The following is a 16,697-nucleotide window of genomic DNA, read 5'->3' on the forward strand; positions in this document are numbered from 1 at the left end:
GGAGCATGCAAAGATAGCTTATGATTTTGGCGAAGATCTTGCTTGAAATTGATGCCAATGCCGGGGTCACTTCTCTGTCAGCAGCAGAGGTGGCAGGGCGGGTGGAGAAGTGGTGGCGGCAGTGGCAGGGCATTTGCCTCAAGCGGTGAAACAGGACATGCCTCCCCCGACTTTCAGTGACTTTCAGTGTTTTATAATGTCTGCTTAGGTTTTCAAAGTGCTGAATATTACATGTCCAGTACCCAATTCCATGGATTCTTGGTACAATCACAGAATCAAAACCCAATTGAAGATTCAGATATGGGTTTAAATGGCAGCTTTCTAGTGGGCTTGCAGGGTGGTGCTTGGCTAGTTACTTTCCTTCAAAATTATTTCCACTCCAATAAGATGCAAGTACTAGTGATGCATCTCAGAGGGGGAAGACAATGATGAAATATTGCCTGCCTTGGAACCAGTGCAGAATATAGTTCTAAAATACTACCTTGTCTAGAAAGATGTCTGCAAAAGGAATCTAAAAGCTTTACTGGGCAGTTGCACTGTACAGTATGACATGTGAACTGAGAGGATGTGGAATATTCCTAATTTTCCCTTTCTTAAACCCCTCTGTCTAGTTTCTGATGTTCCAAGAGATCTGCACGTCACTCCCACTGGCCCCACCAGCCTGGTCATCACCTGGGAGGCTCCTGCCGTTACCGTCCGATACTACAGGATCACATATGGCGAAACAGGTCAGTGCTAGATGGTCTTAATACCTCATATTAGAAGTTAAAGCAAGACTCTGGAGGCAAGGTTTTAAGTGACTTAAGAACACTGCAACACTTTGAATGACTGCTGTGGCTCTGATAGACACTGGATAATTACAATTCAAATACAAGTTAGAAGGGAGGTAAAAGGGATCAGAGCTACTGGCACAGCCCTGACAGCTGCATGTTCAAGGGAAAGGGGCTGATGTTTACACGGAGCATCTTGTGGGTATCAAACCCCTTTCACACCAACGCTAAAAAGATGAATGTCAGTGGTGGGGGCCGTATATGTGTGGGAGGGGACATTTGTGTACCCCTTAATTTGTCCAAGTATTGAAAACTTAACATTTGAGAGGACTTTTTCTGCACCTGTTGGTCTGTCATCATTATACACAGTATTAATTGGTACTAAACACAATCTTCGTGGGTTTTCCAAAGGCAGTCCCACACCATGTGCATTACTAGGATCTAATTTAGGCATCCTGATGGCATTAATTGCCATGGGGGGATTGTAATGCTACTTTCTATGTATTTTATACATTATTGTTTTATTACTTGTTAATTTTTCTGCAAATTGCTTTGAACCCTTTTTGGGGATAAAGACCATTTGCAAATTTAGTTATTAAATTTGATCTGCATGTCACTTCCACTGGCCCCACCAGCTTGGTCATCACCTGGGACAGGCGTGCCAAATTGAATAAAATAATTGATCACTTGATGTGGTGCACACACACCTTTTGAATGGCAATGCCCATCATCTTCAGAGGGGCAGCCCCCTCAAATATTTTAGGGGGGGCCAAGACCCCTCGGCTCCTGGGTCTTGGCTCCTATGACCTGGGAAGCTCCTACCATTGGCAGGATAGCTCATTCGGTAGAGCATGAGACTCTTGATCTCAGGGTGGTGGGTTTGAGCCCCATGTTGGGCAAAATAATCCTGCATTGCAGGGGGTTGGACTAGATGACCCTTATGGTCCCTTCCAACCCCGCATTCCATGATTCTATGTACTACCACCACCGTCATTTTTAACAACAGCTGTGAGCTTTTGACCCTCTTGTGCTATTGCTCATAGGTGGCAGTGGGCCTGTTCAAGAGTTCACTGTACCTGGACATGTCTCCACTGCAACGATCCCCGGACTTAAGCCTGGAACAGACTATACCATCACTGTGTATGCAGTCACTGGACGTGGAGACAGTCCTGCCAGCAGCAAACCAGTCACTGTCGACTACAGAATAGGTAAGGCCAGGACAAATGGACATTTAAGAACTATTTATTCCATCTGCTCACTTTTTTTTTTTTTGAAAGGGTGGGAGAACAAACCAAATTATTCACCCCACTGGCTTAATTCAACAATTCTGTCCATCATGCAAAAAGACTTCTAACCTATTTAAAACACTTGCATCTTGCTTTTTGATGAGCTTGAGATTGCTGGCAAAAACTATGGCTTTGTTTTCTACAACTCCTTGGTTTACATCAGGATGGTAACACAACAGTGCTTTCCATTTGTTTGAATCCAAATACGTTGCAAATGTGGCAGGCAGTAAATGTTGGCGTTCTTATTCATCTAGTTTAGCGCTCGTTTCCAACAATGGCCAGTCAAATGCATCTGGAAGACCAAACCCCAAAGGAGAAGGGCAACAGTGGCCCCTTGTCTGCTTCCACATGTGATATTTCACTATGTTGTGGTCATGTGGAGGCTCTATTCAATTATTGTAGAGCATGGGAGAGGGTAACATGGGATAGGTGAGGTTGAGTGGGTGGAGCCAAAGGAAAGCGCAGCATCATTGATTTGGCAGGGGAGCAAAAATTTAGGTCCCTCATGGTGGCAATCCATGGTTTTAAGGATTATGCTTGATCCCAAAAGTGGCTAACACAGCCGTGGATTAAAGCAATATTATGCTCAACCATATATATTAATTTTGTTGATGTGTATTTTTGAAAGATTTATATCCCACCTTCTCAAAAATGAAGTTCTCAGAAAAAAGACCCTTCTAAAAATATAACATAAGGTAGCATAAAATGAAGTAAAGTGGAACAAATAAATCACATAAAATATTTAAAATTTAGCAGCACCAGTATAAAACGACAAATTAAGCATCAGTGCAAAAGCTAAAATGATAAAGTAACAAATAAAGTCTCAGGAGCAAAAGCTGTTGATTCATTCAGTTATAGCCTGGTACCTAAAACTGAACAGGCCAAGCCTGAGGCAGGCTGCCCATGGAAAGAGTGTTCCAGAGTTGGGGTCCATAATAGAGAGAGCTGTTTTGGGGGTAGCCACCCACCTCCCTTCTGATGGGGAAGATAAAGGCCTATAATGATTATCATAGTTGGCACACAGGTTCAAATTTGCCATAACATTTTTGTGTGTGAAGAACACTCGGAGAAGGAGTAATGTATATATATTCCATTACAGTGGTACCTCGGGTTAAGTACTTAATTTGTTCTGGAGGTTCATTCTTAACCTGAAACTGTTCTTAACCTGAAGCACCACTTTAGCTAATGGGGCCTCCTGCTGCCGCCGCGCGATTTCTGTTCTCATCCTGAAGCAAAGTTCTTAACCTGAAGCACTATTTCTGGGTTAGCGGAGTCTGTAACCTGAAGCGTATGTAACCCGAGGTACCACTGTATTCAATTCCCCTTCTCTGTTAAAATCCCAAGACCTAGCTTGCAGATTAAAATATTAACACTTTCAAATAGTGCTTTCTGCTGATTTCCCCCTCTCCCACTTTCTTCACCCCAACTTTCTTATCTACAGTTTTTGAATGCTTGTTCCCCAAGACCACATCATGGAGAAACAAGGCTCTGGTGTTATCACTGCAGGTTCCATACGAAATTCAGAATATTAATTTAGTGTCCTTGAGAAATGTCTTCTAACTGAGTTACTTTAGGCCTTGGAGGACCAATATGGCCACACTTCTGCTGAACACAAGGTGGGCAGTCTTCTCTAAGGTCTGTCACAGAAGCCAATGAGAGAAGAAGAAGAAGAAGAAGAGTTTGGACTTGATATCCCGCCTTTCACTCCCCTTCAGGAGTCTCAAAGCTGCTAACATTCTCCTTTCCCTTCCTCCCCCACAACAAACACTCTGTGAGGTGAGTGGGGCTGAGAGACTTCAAAGAACTGTGAACAGCCCAAGGTCACCCAGCAGCTGCAAGTGGAGGAGCGGAGACACGAACCCGGTTCCCCAGATTACGAGACTACCGCTCTTAACCACTACACCACACTGGTGTAGTGTAGAGATGAATGATTTTAATTCTTTTATGTGCAGAGATTGATACACCATCCCAGCTACAAGTGACTGATGTTCAGGACAGCAGCATAACTGTGCGATGGCAGCCTTCTTCTTCCCCAGTTACTGGTTACAGAGTGACAGCTGTTCCCAAAGATAACCACGGTCCCACAAAAACCAGAGTTCTCTCTGCAGGTAAGAACAGTGCATACATAAAACTCAGAGAGGGACACCCAAGGGAAGGAAAAGTCCATAATCTAAGCCTGACTTACTAGCAAGCCAAAATGTTGGGTCACCACTGCACCTTCCCATAGGCCAGCTTCTCTCTCTTGTGCTTTTTCAGAATGCACTAGCATGAACAGAAATTAAAAAAATCAAAAGCCTACAAGTCATAAGAAGCCTTGGCAGAATAGCAATGTCTTCCTCCGTTACCAAAATGTTCCATGGAGTTCCACAAAGGGCTGAGATAACATGCTAAAATCAGAATTGTTTCCATGACTGAGGCAAAACTGGAGAGGCACAATGGCCAGGACCTAAAGAACCATGCAGTTAGTTCCACATACCTAGGTGTGTTTGCATCTAATGCTAAATTATGGTGTAATGCTCTATGCACAAGCTGGAATGAGCTTCAGGGAGGCGTGCCTCTCTTCTTCCATCGCACTGATGTGTGTGAACCTAGGAATCATGGTTTATTACAGACGCTGATTCTTCCCCCATTCATACAAATCAAGTTCTACTCCGATTAGGAGAAACAGGAGGAGGAGCCCAAACCTGAGGATTTGCTCAGGCTTGTTCTGGCTCATGCATTTAGTTCTAGGGCAGCCTCGCCTGACTTGGTGCCCCTCTAGCATGCTGGCTGAGGATGATGGGAGTTGTAGTTCATTTAACAGTCACGTGAGACTAAGGCACTGCACATAAAGGTAACATCTTCTGGACCAACCTGGTGTTTAGTGTACCTCTTCTAGAATGACAGAACAAGTCTGCAGCAGTGGACAAGCATCGTGGTCTTGAGATGTGTTGGCAACATCCTAAGAGTATTTTTGTAAAGATTGCAAATATTGTTATTCATCTTTAATTAGACATCTGATTTCCTCCTTGCAAATGTTTGTTTAAAAGCCCCCAGTGTATAATATATTTCAATGGAACTGGCTTATAGAGCAAAGAATTTCTGCATTTTTCATTCTGAAGAAATTTGAGTGTGGAATCCATTAACAAAGCAACTTTTGATCTGGAACTATTTGTGTTAATCTAGAGCAAGTCGCCTTTCCACTTGGAGCACAAATGAACACTTGCACAAGGGTCTCAGTTGTGACAGAATGAGGCCATCCATAAATAACATTTCATTCCTGATTAATGTTTTATTGGCCTTTTGTTGCAGATCAAACTGAAGTTACAATTGATGGACTGCAACCTACAATTGAGTATGTAGTTAGTGTCTACGCCCAAGGTCAAAATGGAGAAAGCCAGCCTCTGGTTGAGACAGCTGTTACAAGTATGTATTTTGCATTTTCTGAGTTTTACAGCAGGAACACAGTGTCTCTGAATGCTTGAATTCACAGGACACATCTACTTTCAGAAATCTGTGCAAAACACAGAAAACAGCATCTTTCCCACTGATACAACCTAGAGAGGCTGCGAAAACTCAGTTGCTCACCCCAGTCTCAGAAGATGTGCTTTGAGTATGGCTAAAAATGGTCAATGCAAAAAATGAAAAACCTTGACTCTTAATTGCTTTTAAATGTGTGCAAAATATTGTACTTTCTATGGTAAGATAGTAAAGGTGACAGCTGGAGATTGCAAACTCCTTTTACATACTATCTGACAAAGATACCAATGCTGAGGTTGCTTATTTCTTTTCTTTATTCCCGTCAGCAGCCTGTGGGAAGGTAAATAAGCAATAACAGTGAAATTAATTTAAGTCACTTGAAAGCATAAATTCAAAGTTAGAAATCTGCATATCAAATTTTGATGAAAAACAAAGTGAAGGAGGAGACTAGTTCTCTCTCTGCGTGTAGCACAATCCAGCATTTTCAACCCTGAAGTAAATCTGCACACTAACAATGCACATTGAGGCACAAATGCTTCCTGGTGAATTCATCAGCTGGTGAGTTTTACTGTTCGCCATATGCTCTGTGCCCTGACAAATCAGGGCAGACTTGCCCACAGTAATACAGTCAGGATATGATCTTTCCCTGTCCAAATGCTCCAGCTGTGTGGGATCAACAGAGCTCTATTTGTCTCCCCCCCCCCCCCCAATGTATTCAAAGGAGAATGGGAAGTCTTTGTGCACCTTCCATATCCCTATCCAGCCTTCCTTCCTTTGCCTGTACATATTGAACAAGCAGAATAGGGGGAGGCTTGGATCATAATATATGAAAAGCATGGCTAGATCACACCCAAGGTCCATCTTGTCCAGTATGTGCACAGGTGGCCAGCCAGATGCATCTGGGAGGTTCATAAGGAAGACATGGGCAGTGTGAGCAGATCTTCTGTTTCCTGCTTAGGGAAGGAGAGGAGAGCAGGGCTCCATTGAACACCAGGGTCTCCTCCATGCACAGGTGCTGTGCCCATGAAGGAAAAAATTAGCCCAGCTAAGAAAAGAACTCTGGAATTGAAGGAGAAACAAGACAGCATTCTGAAACCCCAGACTTGTGCAAAAGAAGTCACCTTTTCTACCTGGAAAGCATAGAAAATGCACAACTCTAACATCACTTTGCTATCAATGGTGGCAAAATATGCAATCATTTGAATCTTCTTTTTAAATGAAAAGACTGGCTGAGTGCTCAATTCTGTGCATACTTATTCAGCAGCAAGGTACATTGTGTCCAATGGGACTTCCTCCCAAGTAAGTATGCATAGAATTGTAGTGCAAGTTTTACCGACATCTTGAAAAGCGATCCATGCTGCTCTCTGCTGCCTAAGAGCTGCTTCCGATGTTACTGTTTAGGTACATGGAAGCACTCCTGAAGTCACTTCTGTGTTTGCAAACATCCTGAGGAAATGGAAGAAAATATATGAACTCCAGGACTTCTGAAGCAGTCCATGTCTATCCTGGAGCTCATACTAAGCCTTCCAACAGGCTGTTTTCAGTCATGGAAACAGAAGCACTAATATGCTGAAATTGTTATATCAAAAGTAACATCCTGGTCTGCCAAATACTATCTTTAATTTAAAGATAAAGCTTCAGATGCATATTATCTGTGCTTATGGCAATAATTTGCAAGAATGGTGTGTGTTTTTTGACAAATTGATATGTGGATGTTAATTTGTTGAAATGGCTACCTTGAGGCCTTTCTGCAGTCACTTACAGCAGTACAAGACAATGATCAGCTTGAGTCTCTGATCTGGCTGGTGTAGAGTGCTTTTGGGAAAAACAGTTCCACCATCAAAGAGGTTCTGGGCTAGCAAAAATAGTTGCAGGTCCGTGGGAATAGTATTTGAGGAGGGTCTTTAGCCATGGCGATTTTCTGATGGGGGATTGAGCTTGCCAGATTCCAGGCTCCTTCCTTGCTTCTGCCTGTCCGGTTTTCTGGGTTGCAGCAAAAGTATCACTGCAATGGTCAGATCAGCTGAAACCATCAGAGGTGTGCTGCTGTGACTACCAGCCATTCGATTCCCAAAAAGCTTTTGCTTTATGCTGATTGCTGTTTGCAATAGCATAACATACAGCTGAAAAACATGGTACAAGTCTTAACTGCTACACCTCCATTGTGCTGCTGTAAATGGCTCTGCAGGCTGCAAAATAAAATAAATAAATAGTTTCTATTTCGGGATGTGGAGAAATAGAAGATTGCTTTGCATGTCTATAACAAAGTGCTTTGTGCTACCCAAACCTGCTTCCCCACCCTTCCCCTCCACTTAATCTTTCATCATTAATTTGCCTAACAGACATTGATCGCCCTAAAGGACTGACATTCACTGAGGTGGATGTCGATTCCATCAAAATTGCTTGGGAAAGCCCACAGGGGCAAGTCACCAGCTACAGGGTGACCTACTCAACCCCTGAGGATGGAATCCGTGAGCTATTCCCTGCTCCAGATGGCGAAGACGACACTGCAGAGCTGCATGGCCTCAGGCCTGGTTCTGAGTACACTGTCCGCATCGTTGCCTTGCACAATGGCTTGGAGAGCCTACCTCTGATTGGGACCCAGTCCACAGGTACACACATAGCAATGCCACCCGGTGGCCAGGGCAGCTGCTGCCTCCGTTGCCTGGCTGGCCAGAATAGTTTCCAAGTGCTGCTGGTTTCTCATCTATGAGACCCCCAGTTCGGGGGAACGCCTTTGATGTGGGGACATACAGACATGGGTTTCTTTTGCATGGAAGATGAAGGATATCAGAAGCAACACACACACACACACACACACATACACACACACACACACACACACACACACACACACACACTGACTTTGGAATCAAGGGACATGTAGCTTTTCCCTCCCATAAAAGGATTACCTTTGATTAAAAAAAAGGTGATTAGTTTCACTTTTTAAAAAAGCCTTGGTCAGGGGTTCTGAAGGTCCCCTATGACACTTCCATTTGCCCTTTCTCACCAATTTGATCACCATTCTCACCATTGCAGCGGATGCCCACAGTCCTTCCTTGCACATCCTTTTAATTTCACTAGTACTCACACAGAACATTTGAGCACAGAATTTGACTGATTTTGGGCATTCCCCTTTGTCAGCCTAGTTAATAAATGTCGGTAAGTCTCTGCAACATGTTACCGTCATATAATCTTGATTATTGTTGATTCTATAAAATCATCATGATATTTCCAAAATCACATAATTGATGCTGTTTTGGGGCAGGCACAGCAGAATGCTGCCTGGTTATACCTATGACCACTCTTTAAAATTCTAAATCTGTAACCAGGGACATTAGAAAACAGCACCAATCACCTCCACACGTGTGTGTGTGTGTGTGTGTGTGTGTGTGTGTGTGACTCAGTTAAATTGTGGCAGCATTGTTTAAAGATGACTTTGTAGCTTAGTTGTTCCCTGTTTTTCCAGCAACTATCTTCCATTACTGATGATCCATGTATAAAAAATATTTCAATACATATTTGTCTTGTTCATGGCACCTGGATTTTGAAACTTCCTTTCTATTAGATTTTTTAAAGATACCTGATCACATCATCAAAACTGCAGTCACCTGAAACGATACCGGTGGCTTCGCAGCAGGGCTAGCCATTTCTGTACTCATGACTACTCCCGAAGTAATCTAAATTTTTAATCCTAAATTTGACAGCAATCCCACCTCCTATGAACCTGAAGTTTATTCAGGTTGCTCCAACCAGCCTGACAGTCACCTGGACTGCACCTAATGTTCAGCTTACTGGATACCGCATCAGAGTGAATCCCAAGGATAAGAACGGGCCAATGAAAGAAATTAACCTCTCTCCAGATAGCACATCGGCTGTTGTCTCAGGACTCATGGTAATTCTTCTTTTATTTTTTTGAAAGGATTTTTTATTTGTGTTTTTACATACAGTTCAAAAAGAATAAGTAAAGAATAAATGGAGAAAATGAAAACAAAACCACTGCAAACCAAGGACACAACGCAAAACACCTAAGGACTTCCCTCCCTCTCCTTCTCTGGTATCTTTTCTTTTCTCTCTATTCTGTGTATTCTTAGTTACCAAAGTTCTACTCTTTGTACTAATTTTCTCCTCCTTCCTCTTGCACTGCTGAATTTTTTCAAGTCCTGCTAATTTGTTCACTTGTTTACACTGATTTTTAAAAATACTCTACAAACATTTTCCAATTCTTTTTTGTATTCTTGGGGACTTCTGTTATGTATTCCCAGAAGAAAAACTTCTGGTTTCTTGGGAAATGTTCTCTTAAGTATTTCACCCCCTTAATTCCCATAATTCCTGGATTATTTTACATGATCACCACTTGTAGTAAAATTCTTCTTTTTAAATGCATTTGGTTATAATTGTTTTGAAGCCACAACATTATTTGGGGCAGAAGCTCAGCCTCTGTTGACCTTGACTACACATTCAGCGCTCTCTCATAACTGCATTGGAATGAAGCAAATAATAAATACATTACAGCAAGCAGCATAGGCACTGAAACTACCTCCCGTTCCTCCAAAAGGGGTTTCCGTTGAAGTCAGAGAGTTATGGGTATATCTCCTGACAGGCCCTGGGACTGCAGTCACTGTTGTCGTGTGTAACTTTCATTCTATATATCTCATAAAAGATGCATAGGGACAGTGGGGTTTTGTTTTTTTGAAAGAAGGTGGTGCTTCTCACCATGAAGTTGTTACAGTAAGTGACATACTTTTAACATTTTGGGGTGGGTGAGGGCTAGTACTGCATACCCTTGAATTCCCCCAGAAAAAAGCTCTACATGTGGAATATGCAATTCTCCAAAAGAGCAGATAAAAGCTAATTACCAAGGGAGGCAAGTCACTGAAAAATGCTCATTTCTTTGTGTCATCTGAATATTTGGCTCCATCTGATTTTCTGATTGCTCAATAAGGCTCCCAACACTTCACAATGCATTGGATTAGACTAAGAATATAAACAAAGAGCAGGCTTACTGAAGTGGTTTATGCGCCAGCTTTTTGTGACCTCCTGGAGGATGTAAATCTCTTAACAGTCCATGGTTTTGTTACATCTAGGTGGCAACCAAATACGAAGTCAGCATCTATGCTCTGAAGGACTCTCTGACCAGCAGACCTGCCCAGGGTGTAGTCACTACCCTAGAGAGTAAGTTGCTCAACATTTCAAAATAGCCATAGAGTCACTGATTCAAAGGCAAAAACATTTGGAGCTTTTTCAGTTTCAAGAAAAGGCAAATAAGTGGGAAGGGGAAGGACATGATAGAGGTGTATAAAATTATGCATGGTGTGAAGAAAGAGGATAGATAAGTCCCCCCCACTTGCCCAGTATTAGAACCCAGGACCATCAAATAAGGCTGAGTGTTGAAAAACTCAGGGGAGACCAAAGGAAGTTCACACCACAAATAGCAAATTTTCTACCACAATCTGCTGTGAGGCCCACCAACTTAGATGTCTTTAAAAGAGGATTATTCATGGACTATCAACAGTTGCTAGTCACGATGGCTGTCGGAGGCAGCAGGTTTCCAAATAGAAGTCATTGGGGAGCACCAATGGGGCTCTTGTTGTGTCCTGCTTCTTTCCTTTCCACAGACATTTAGTTGGTCATTGCTGGAATACAGGATGCTAGTCTAGATTGGTCCTATCCCTCTTCTCATATTTTTTGGGAGTGCCTGGAAATGGGTTCCTAGAATCACTGGTTCTAATCCTGAGTGAGAACTAGGCAGATTGGGTTTGGAGGTATAAATAAGTGGTAGTTCTAAAGCGGCCTTTTAGTGGAATTTGCCTCAATGCATGTTTGCAAGACTGCAATGCACCCTTTACCTTTAAAGCACATTTGAAGCACTATCCCCCACCCCAAAGAATCCTGGCTGTTGTAGTTTACCCCTCACACAATTACAGTTCCCACCATCCCTTCACTACAGTGCCCAAAATTCTTTGAGAGAAGAAATAGGTGTAGAGTGTGCTTTAAAGGTATATAGTGCGCCTGCAGCCTTAAGTCTTCCAAACAGCTGTGTATGACTGTGGTACTAGCAGACTGTTGTGCTAATGGACGGTTGCCTGACTTTTGGTGTTTATGTGTATGTGCAGATGTCAGCCCTCCCCGTAGGGCACGTGTCACAGATGTCACAGAGAGGACCATCACAGTCGTCTGGCGTACCAAGACTGAGGCAATCACTGGTTTCCATATTGATGCTGTCCCAGCGAATGGTCAAAATCCTGTTCAACGAACAATTGGCCCTGATGTTAAACCCTACACTATCACTGGTATGTGAGCTTATTCACACCACCTCTGTGTCTGCCCATCGTCCCATCTGCGCCCAGGCTCTGAGTCTGAGTCTCCTTGGCTCTTCCTTTCCAAAAGCTCCACTACTTTTCAGTATGATTTCAGAATGCAGCAGGGATGTCTGTGTAAATGTCTGCGACAAAAAGTCTGCTCACCTTCAATAGGAAGCAGCACAATAGGCCCTAATTCCCATCCCCGCCATTCATGGTGATGCCACCCTTAGGGCTTGTCAGCCAACTTCCTTGGAAGCCCTTGCTAACATGTTTTTATTGACTTGAGGTGCAATGCTGTTCAGAACAGTACTTTATATGACCAAGGTTTATTTTATTTTTAATATTTCACTTTGAATCACAGGCTTGCAGCCCGGCACTGACTACAAGATTTACATCTACACCCTGAACGGCAATGCTCGCAGCTCCCCAGTAGTGATTGATGCTTCCACTGGTAATGGTAGTTTATAAAAACTCATATTAACTGAAATGGTGGTTTCCTTTCCTTTGATCATGTAAATCATCTGTGGCATGTTACAGCAGTGATTCTCTTCCCGACGCTTGGGCTTTGGGGAAGAAGCAGAATGTTCTCAGACTTGTAGCTGAAACATATGGAAACTGTATTTCCCCCTTGAGGGATATGATGTCATATTAAAATACATGCCCTCAATGGTTTTATTTGTTCCTCAGCCATTGACGCCCCCTCCAACCTCCGCTTCCTTACAACCACAAGCAACTCCCTGCTGCTCACTTGGCAGCCACCCCGGGCCAAGATCACAGGATACATCATCAAATATGAGCAGGCTGGGGGGCAGCCTAGGGAAGTGCTTCCTCGTCCCCGCCCTGGCACTACGGAGGCCACTATTACAGGTATGTACCTCTCCCCAAAGAAGTCAGCTGTTCAGCTGAGAGGTGGGGTAAGCCTGTTCCTTGCAGTGGGTTGGGGGTTTGGTAATGACAACCTTTGACCCTGCCTCAACAATTTTGCCCGTTGTAACTAGTGCATTTTGTCCCAAAGACCTGAACAGGAGCAGTTGAGAACTAAGCCTACTCCTACATACACAGCAGCAGTCTGGGACCATATCCTGGCCATGCTAAAATGTAGCAGGCCAGTAGACCACTTTGGTTCAGTTGTTTCAGAATATGAACCTTATTAGCACTTCTATCCTTTAGAACCCTGCCTCTATCTATCTATTTAGAAACATGTATATCCCACTTTTCCACTGTGACTGCATTTACAAAATCTGAACTTAAACAGGGCAACAGATGAACAGTATTAAATAACAGAGAGATGAAAGTAACAAAACAAGAAAAACAGAGAAACCATATTAAAATATAAGAAGTTAAACCAGCAAAACCTATCTGATAAATACCTATCTGAATAATAACTAGATGGTAGTAAATGGGAGCAGTGTGTGTAAAGAGTACAAAACTAGAAACCTATAAACACGTACCTGGTAGTAAGCTCCATGAAAAACAACGAGGCTTATTTTTGAGTAAGCAAGCATAAGATTGCACTGCAACCTTGAATACTGTTTCCTTTTAAAAATGGGTTTATGCCAATCCTTTGTCAGGTCTGGAGCCAGGAACAGAATATGTCATCTATGTATTTGCTGTGAAGAATAACCAGAAGAGTGAACCATTGATTGGAAGGACAAAAACAGGTAAAACACCTTCAAACGAAAGAGAAGCTAGATGCAGTTCTGTTTTGAATTTCAGTTAATGCCATTGCCACACAACTGGTGGCACATCACTGCTTAAAATGTCCTTTATATATCTGGACACAAGTGGAGACACTCATCAATCTTTATATATATATGTATTCAGGGTAATCCTGACCTGCAAAGTACTAATGCAGTTTAATAGATTTGGCTGCGGTTGACAAACCTCCTTTCACTTTTTGTCTTTCCTGTTTCCTACTTTTAAGATGGTTGATTTAATATTGCTGCTCACCTCTGAATCTGTTAGAAACTTAGGGTACACTCCAATCCAAATTAAACATGTCTGCTCAAAATTAAGCTTCACAACATTCAATAGTATATGTGGTTGCATCCTCAGCATTTAATTTGATTGGTGAGAGGTAAGCACTTGCTTAACTCTCCTTAATTGTAAATCAGTGGAACCTACAAATGCTTGATTTGATCTGGATTGTAAACCATCTAGCTTTTTATAGATTCAAAAGTAGAAATCTATATTGACTAGTAGATAGCAGTTGATGCATGCGGGTCTGAGTGACTTGTTCATAAGACACAAGAGTTGCTTTTTCTCAGAAGAAAGGGAGTTAAGAGCTTCAGTCATGGATGATTGACATAACTCTCAGTTAGTTTCAAACCAGATTCACCTTTGAAGTGTGTGGTAAGTAGTTGTAAAGTAGAGGGGAGTTCAGGTGTTATCATCCTAAGCTAAATGATTTTGGAAATAGGTGCAAGGAGTAATGTAGTATATAACATTTCTCCCCTTTAGCTGAAATTACATCAAAGGAACTGAATATAGTGGTCCAAGGGCCTAATTTGAGGGTACATAATGCAGCCTGTTGAGAGTCACGTACACACTGCCTTCCATGGTGGAAGAGTGGCAGGATAGAAATGTCCTGTCATTCATTCATTCATTCATTCAGCAAAAGATAATTTGTGGCAAGAAGGTTCTTTTGCTTCATAGGGGATCGTCTCAAAGGTACAAAAATTGTCATCACTTTGGCTCATCTTGAGTTCTGTGGGCACATGCTTTTGCCTTCTGGCTGAAGTGCTCTAAGTAGCCTCCGTAGAGAAACTGCATGATGACTTTTCAGGACCATGTAGCACCCTTGAGAATGCTGCTAACATTTAATTGCTTGAATTAGGCAGTGTTTTATGGAGCAGCTGCTTAGTTTGTTTCATAATGAAAGCAGCGCTTGCTGAAGGGTGCTTGAGAACCTGGCTTTGACTACTTCTAACCTCTCTTTGGCTAGATGAGCTTCCCCAGCTAGTAACGCTGCCACACTCTGGCCAAGGTGTGTCAGAGAACCTGGATGTGCCCAGCACTGTGGAGAACACTCCTTATCTCACCAACAACCCACATGATAATGGAAATGGTATCCAACTTCCAGGGACTTCTGGTCAGCAGACTATATTGAGCAAGCCAGGCCAACAAGTCATTGTGGAAGTATATGGGTCTCGGACCCCTACAACTGCCACCACCCCAGTGGGGCGTAGGCCACATGTACAGCCTGGAGACCTACCAGACGTGGATGAACATGCTTATTATCCCCACAACCTTCTGCCCAAGAATAATCACACGAGGCTCCAGGAAGCAGTTTCTCAGACAACCATTTCTTGGACACCCTATTCAGAGACCACGGAATATATTATCTCTTGTCAACCTGTTGGTGCCGAGGAAGAGCCTGTAGAGGTAACTTCGTTTTGTTAATTTCTAAAATTTAGTGGTAATTCTGGGAAAGTGTGGTTGCCATTGTGTTTATTTAGATAACACCCTCAATGGCACTTTACGAAGTTTCATAGGCAAACTGTCTTCAAGACCCCATTCTCAGGGAATTTGCAATCTAATAAAGACAATGATGGAAACAGGGATGGCGTGCTAAAGGTAATGGTTAAATGTACCTATTGAAGTTACACGTACTTTAATCTCAGTTGGATATTATTACTACTACTACTATTTAAATTTCTATACCACTCTTCTACTAAAGATCACAGGGCGGTTTACAATATAAAAACACAAAAATACATGTTATAACAAACAAAAACAATACACCCCCCCTCCAGTTTAAAAGGCCATAGGTGGTTTAATTGGAGGCCTGGGAGAAGTGGAATGTTTTGCCTCAAAATATGTAACCAAAGCGCCAGGCAAGCCTCCCTGAGGAAAGCGTTCCACAAATGGGGAGCCATGACAGAAAAGGCCCATTCCTGTTTTGCCACCCTCTGGACCTCTCTCAGAGGAGGCACACAAAGCAGGGACTCAGATGATGATCACAGGGTCTAGGTTGGTTCATATGGGGAGAGGCAGTCCTTGAGGTTTTGCGGTCCTGAGGATGAAGGAGAAGGAAAGCAGAGAAATGGCATTAATTCACATTTGGGAGGAAATTCCTGGCATAAGGCGCAGTAATGGAAAATAGGTCATTTAATGAGTCATTGCAGGCAGCTAATTAGTCTGCTAGAGTAATGGTAGAGCTACAGGGAACAGAGACTACAGAACAGATAGAAGAAATGAGAGCTAAGATACCGGAGAAATGTGTTGAATACTTCAAAAGTAACATGCTTTTGCTGCTACAGATGGGAATCCATGGTTATGAAGAGGGTTTTTTCTTGGTCTAAGACAGAAATGAGGAGCCTGTGATTCTCCAGAAGTTGCTGGATTATGACACTTGTCATAACTGACCACTTGCCATGCTGGCTGGAGCTGATAGATATTGGAGTCCAACAATATCTGGTGGGGCCACTCAGGTTCCTCATCTCTGTCCTGTTGCATAGGAAATGTCTTGTCAAAAACAGGATGGGCTTATCACTCCTGCAAAAAACTGGGACAAATGCTGGTGTGGAATAGTACTTACTGTGAGCTCCTCTTTCAACATTACTAGAACTGCACAAGAAGAAGACTTTGTGGCAGCTCCTCACCATGAAGGTGACATCAAAAAGTGGCCAAGCAGTAAATTGGCTGCTCAAATCTCACCCTGTTCTTGACAACATGGGTAGATCTAGGTAGCCACATCATTGCATTTGTAAAAGAAGGGGGAAAGGTGCTGGAATAAGGGAGACTTGTCTCATCTCTATTTGGGTAAAGAGAAGCCATATCCTCATTGGATTGGACCCCAGAACCCTGCTCTCTAGAGAACCGACTTGATATACAGCTATTTCAGAGCCAGTGTCTCATTCTTCAAGAAAGCAAAA

The 16,697-nt window shown here is 42.7% G+C and overlaps 1 protein-coding gene and 1 long non-coding RNA gene across 9 annotated transcripts in view; one reads left to right on the plus strand and one right to left on the minus strand.

Moving 5' to 3' along the window:
* FN1 (fibronectin 1) overlaps positions 1-16,697 on the plus strand; it is a 72,831-nt gene that overhangs the window by 50,442 nt on the left and 5,692 nt on the right. For 4 of the 8 annotated variants that reach the window (XM_028704602.2, XM_077919284.1, XM_077919299.1 and 1 more), the window contains 12 exons: positions 612-728; positions 1,814-1,978; positions 4,009-4,164; positions 5,348-5,461; positions 7,858-8,127; positions 9,223-9,410; positions 10,603-10,690; positions 11,632-11,808; positions 12,182-12,271; positions 12,508-12,687; positions 13,392-13,481; positions 14,765-15,204. In XM_028704602.2, coding sequence (XP_028560435.2) covers positions 612-728; positions 1,814-1,978; positions 4,009-4,164; positions 5,348-5,461; positions 7,858-8,127; positions 9,223-9,410; positions 10,603-10,690; positions 11,632-11,808; positions 12,182-12,271; positions 12,508-12,687; positions 13,392-13,481; positions 14,765-15,204 — 2,075 coding nt within the window. The remainder of the gene's footprint in view (positions 1-611; positions 729-1,813; positions 1,979-4,008; positions 4,165-5,347; positions 5,462-7,857; positions 8,128-9,222; positions 9,411-10,602; positions 10,691-11,631; positions 11,809-12,181; positions 12,272-12,507; positions 12,688-13,391; positions 13,482-14,764; positions 15,205-16,697) is intronic. The other 4 variants (XM_077919289.1, XM_077919291.1, XM_077919302.1 and 1 more) reach the window with 1 other exon arrangement.
* Positions 5,812-13,403, minus strand: LOC144325630 (uncharacterized). The gene is made up of 2 exons (XR_013390813.1): positions 13,272-13,403; positions 5,812-7,704 (listed from the first exon to the last, which is right to left on the minus strand). It is a non-coding gene; the product is annotated as an uncharacterized LOC144325630 (long non-coding RNA).

The sequence above is a fragment of the Podarcis muralis genome, chromosome 1 (genome assembly GCF_964188315.1).
Source record: "Podarcis muralis chromosome 1, rPodMur119.hap1.1, whole genome shotgun sequence".
NCBI classification, from domain to species: Eukaryota; Metazoa; Chordata; class Lepidosauria; order Squamata; family Lacertidae; genus Podarcis; species Podarcis muralis.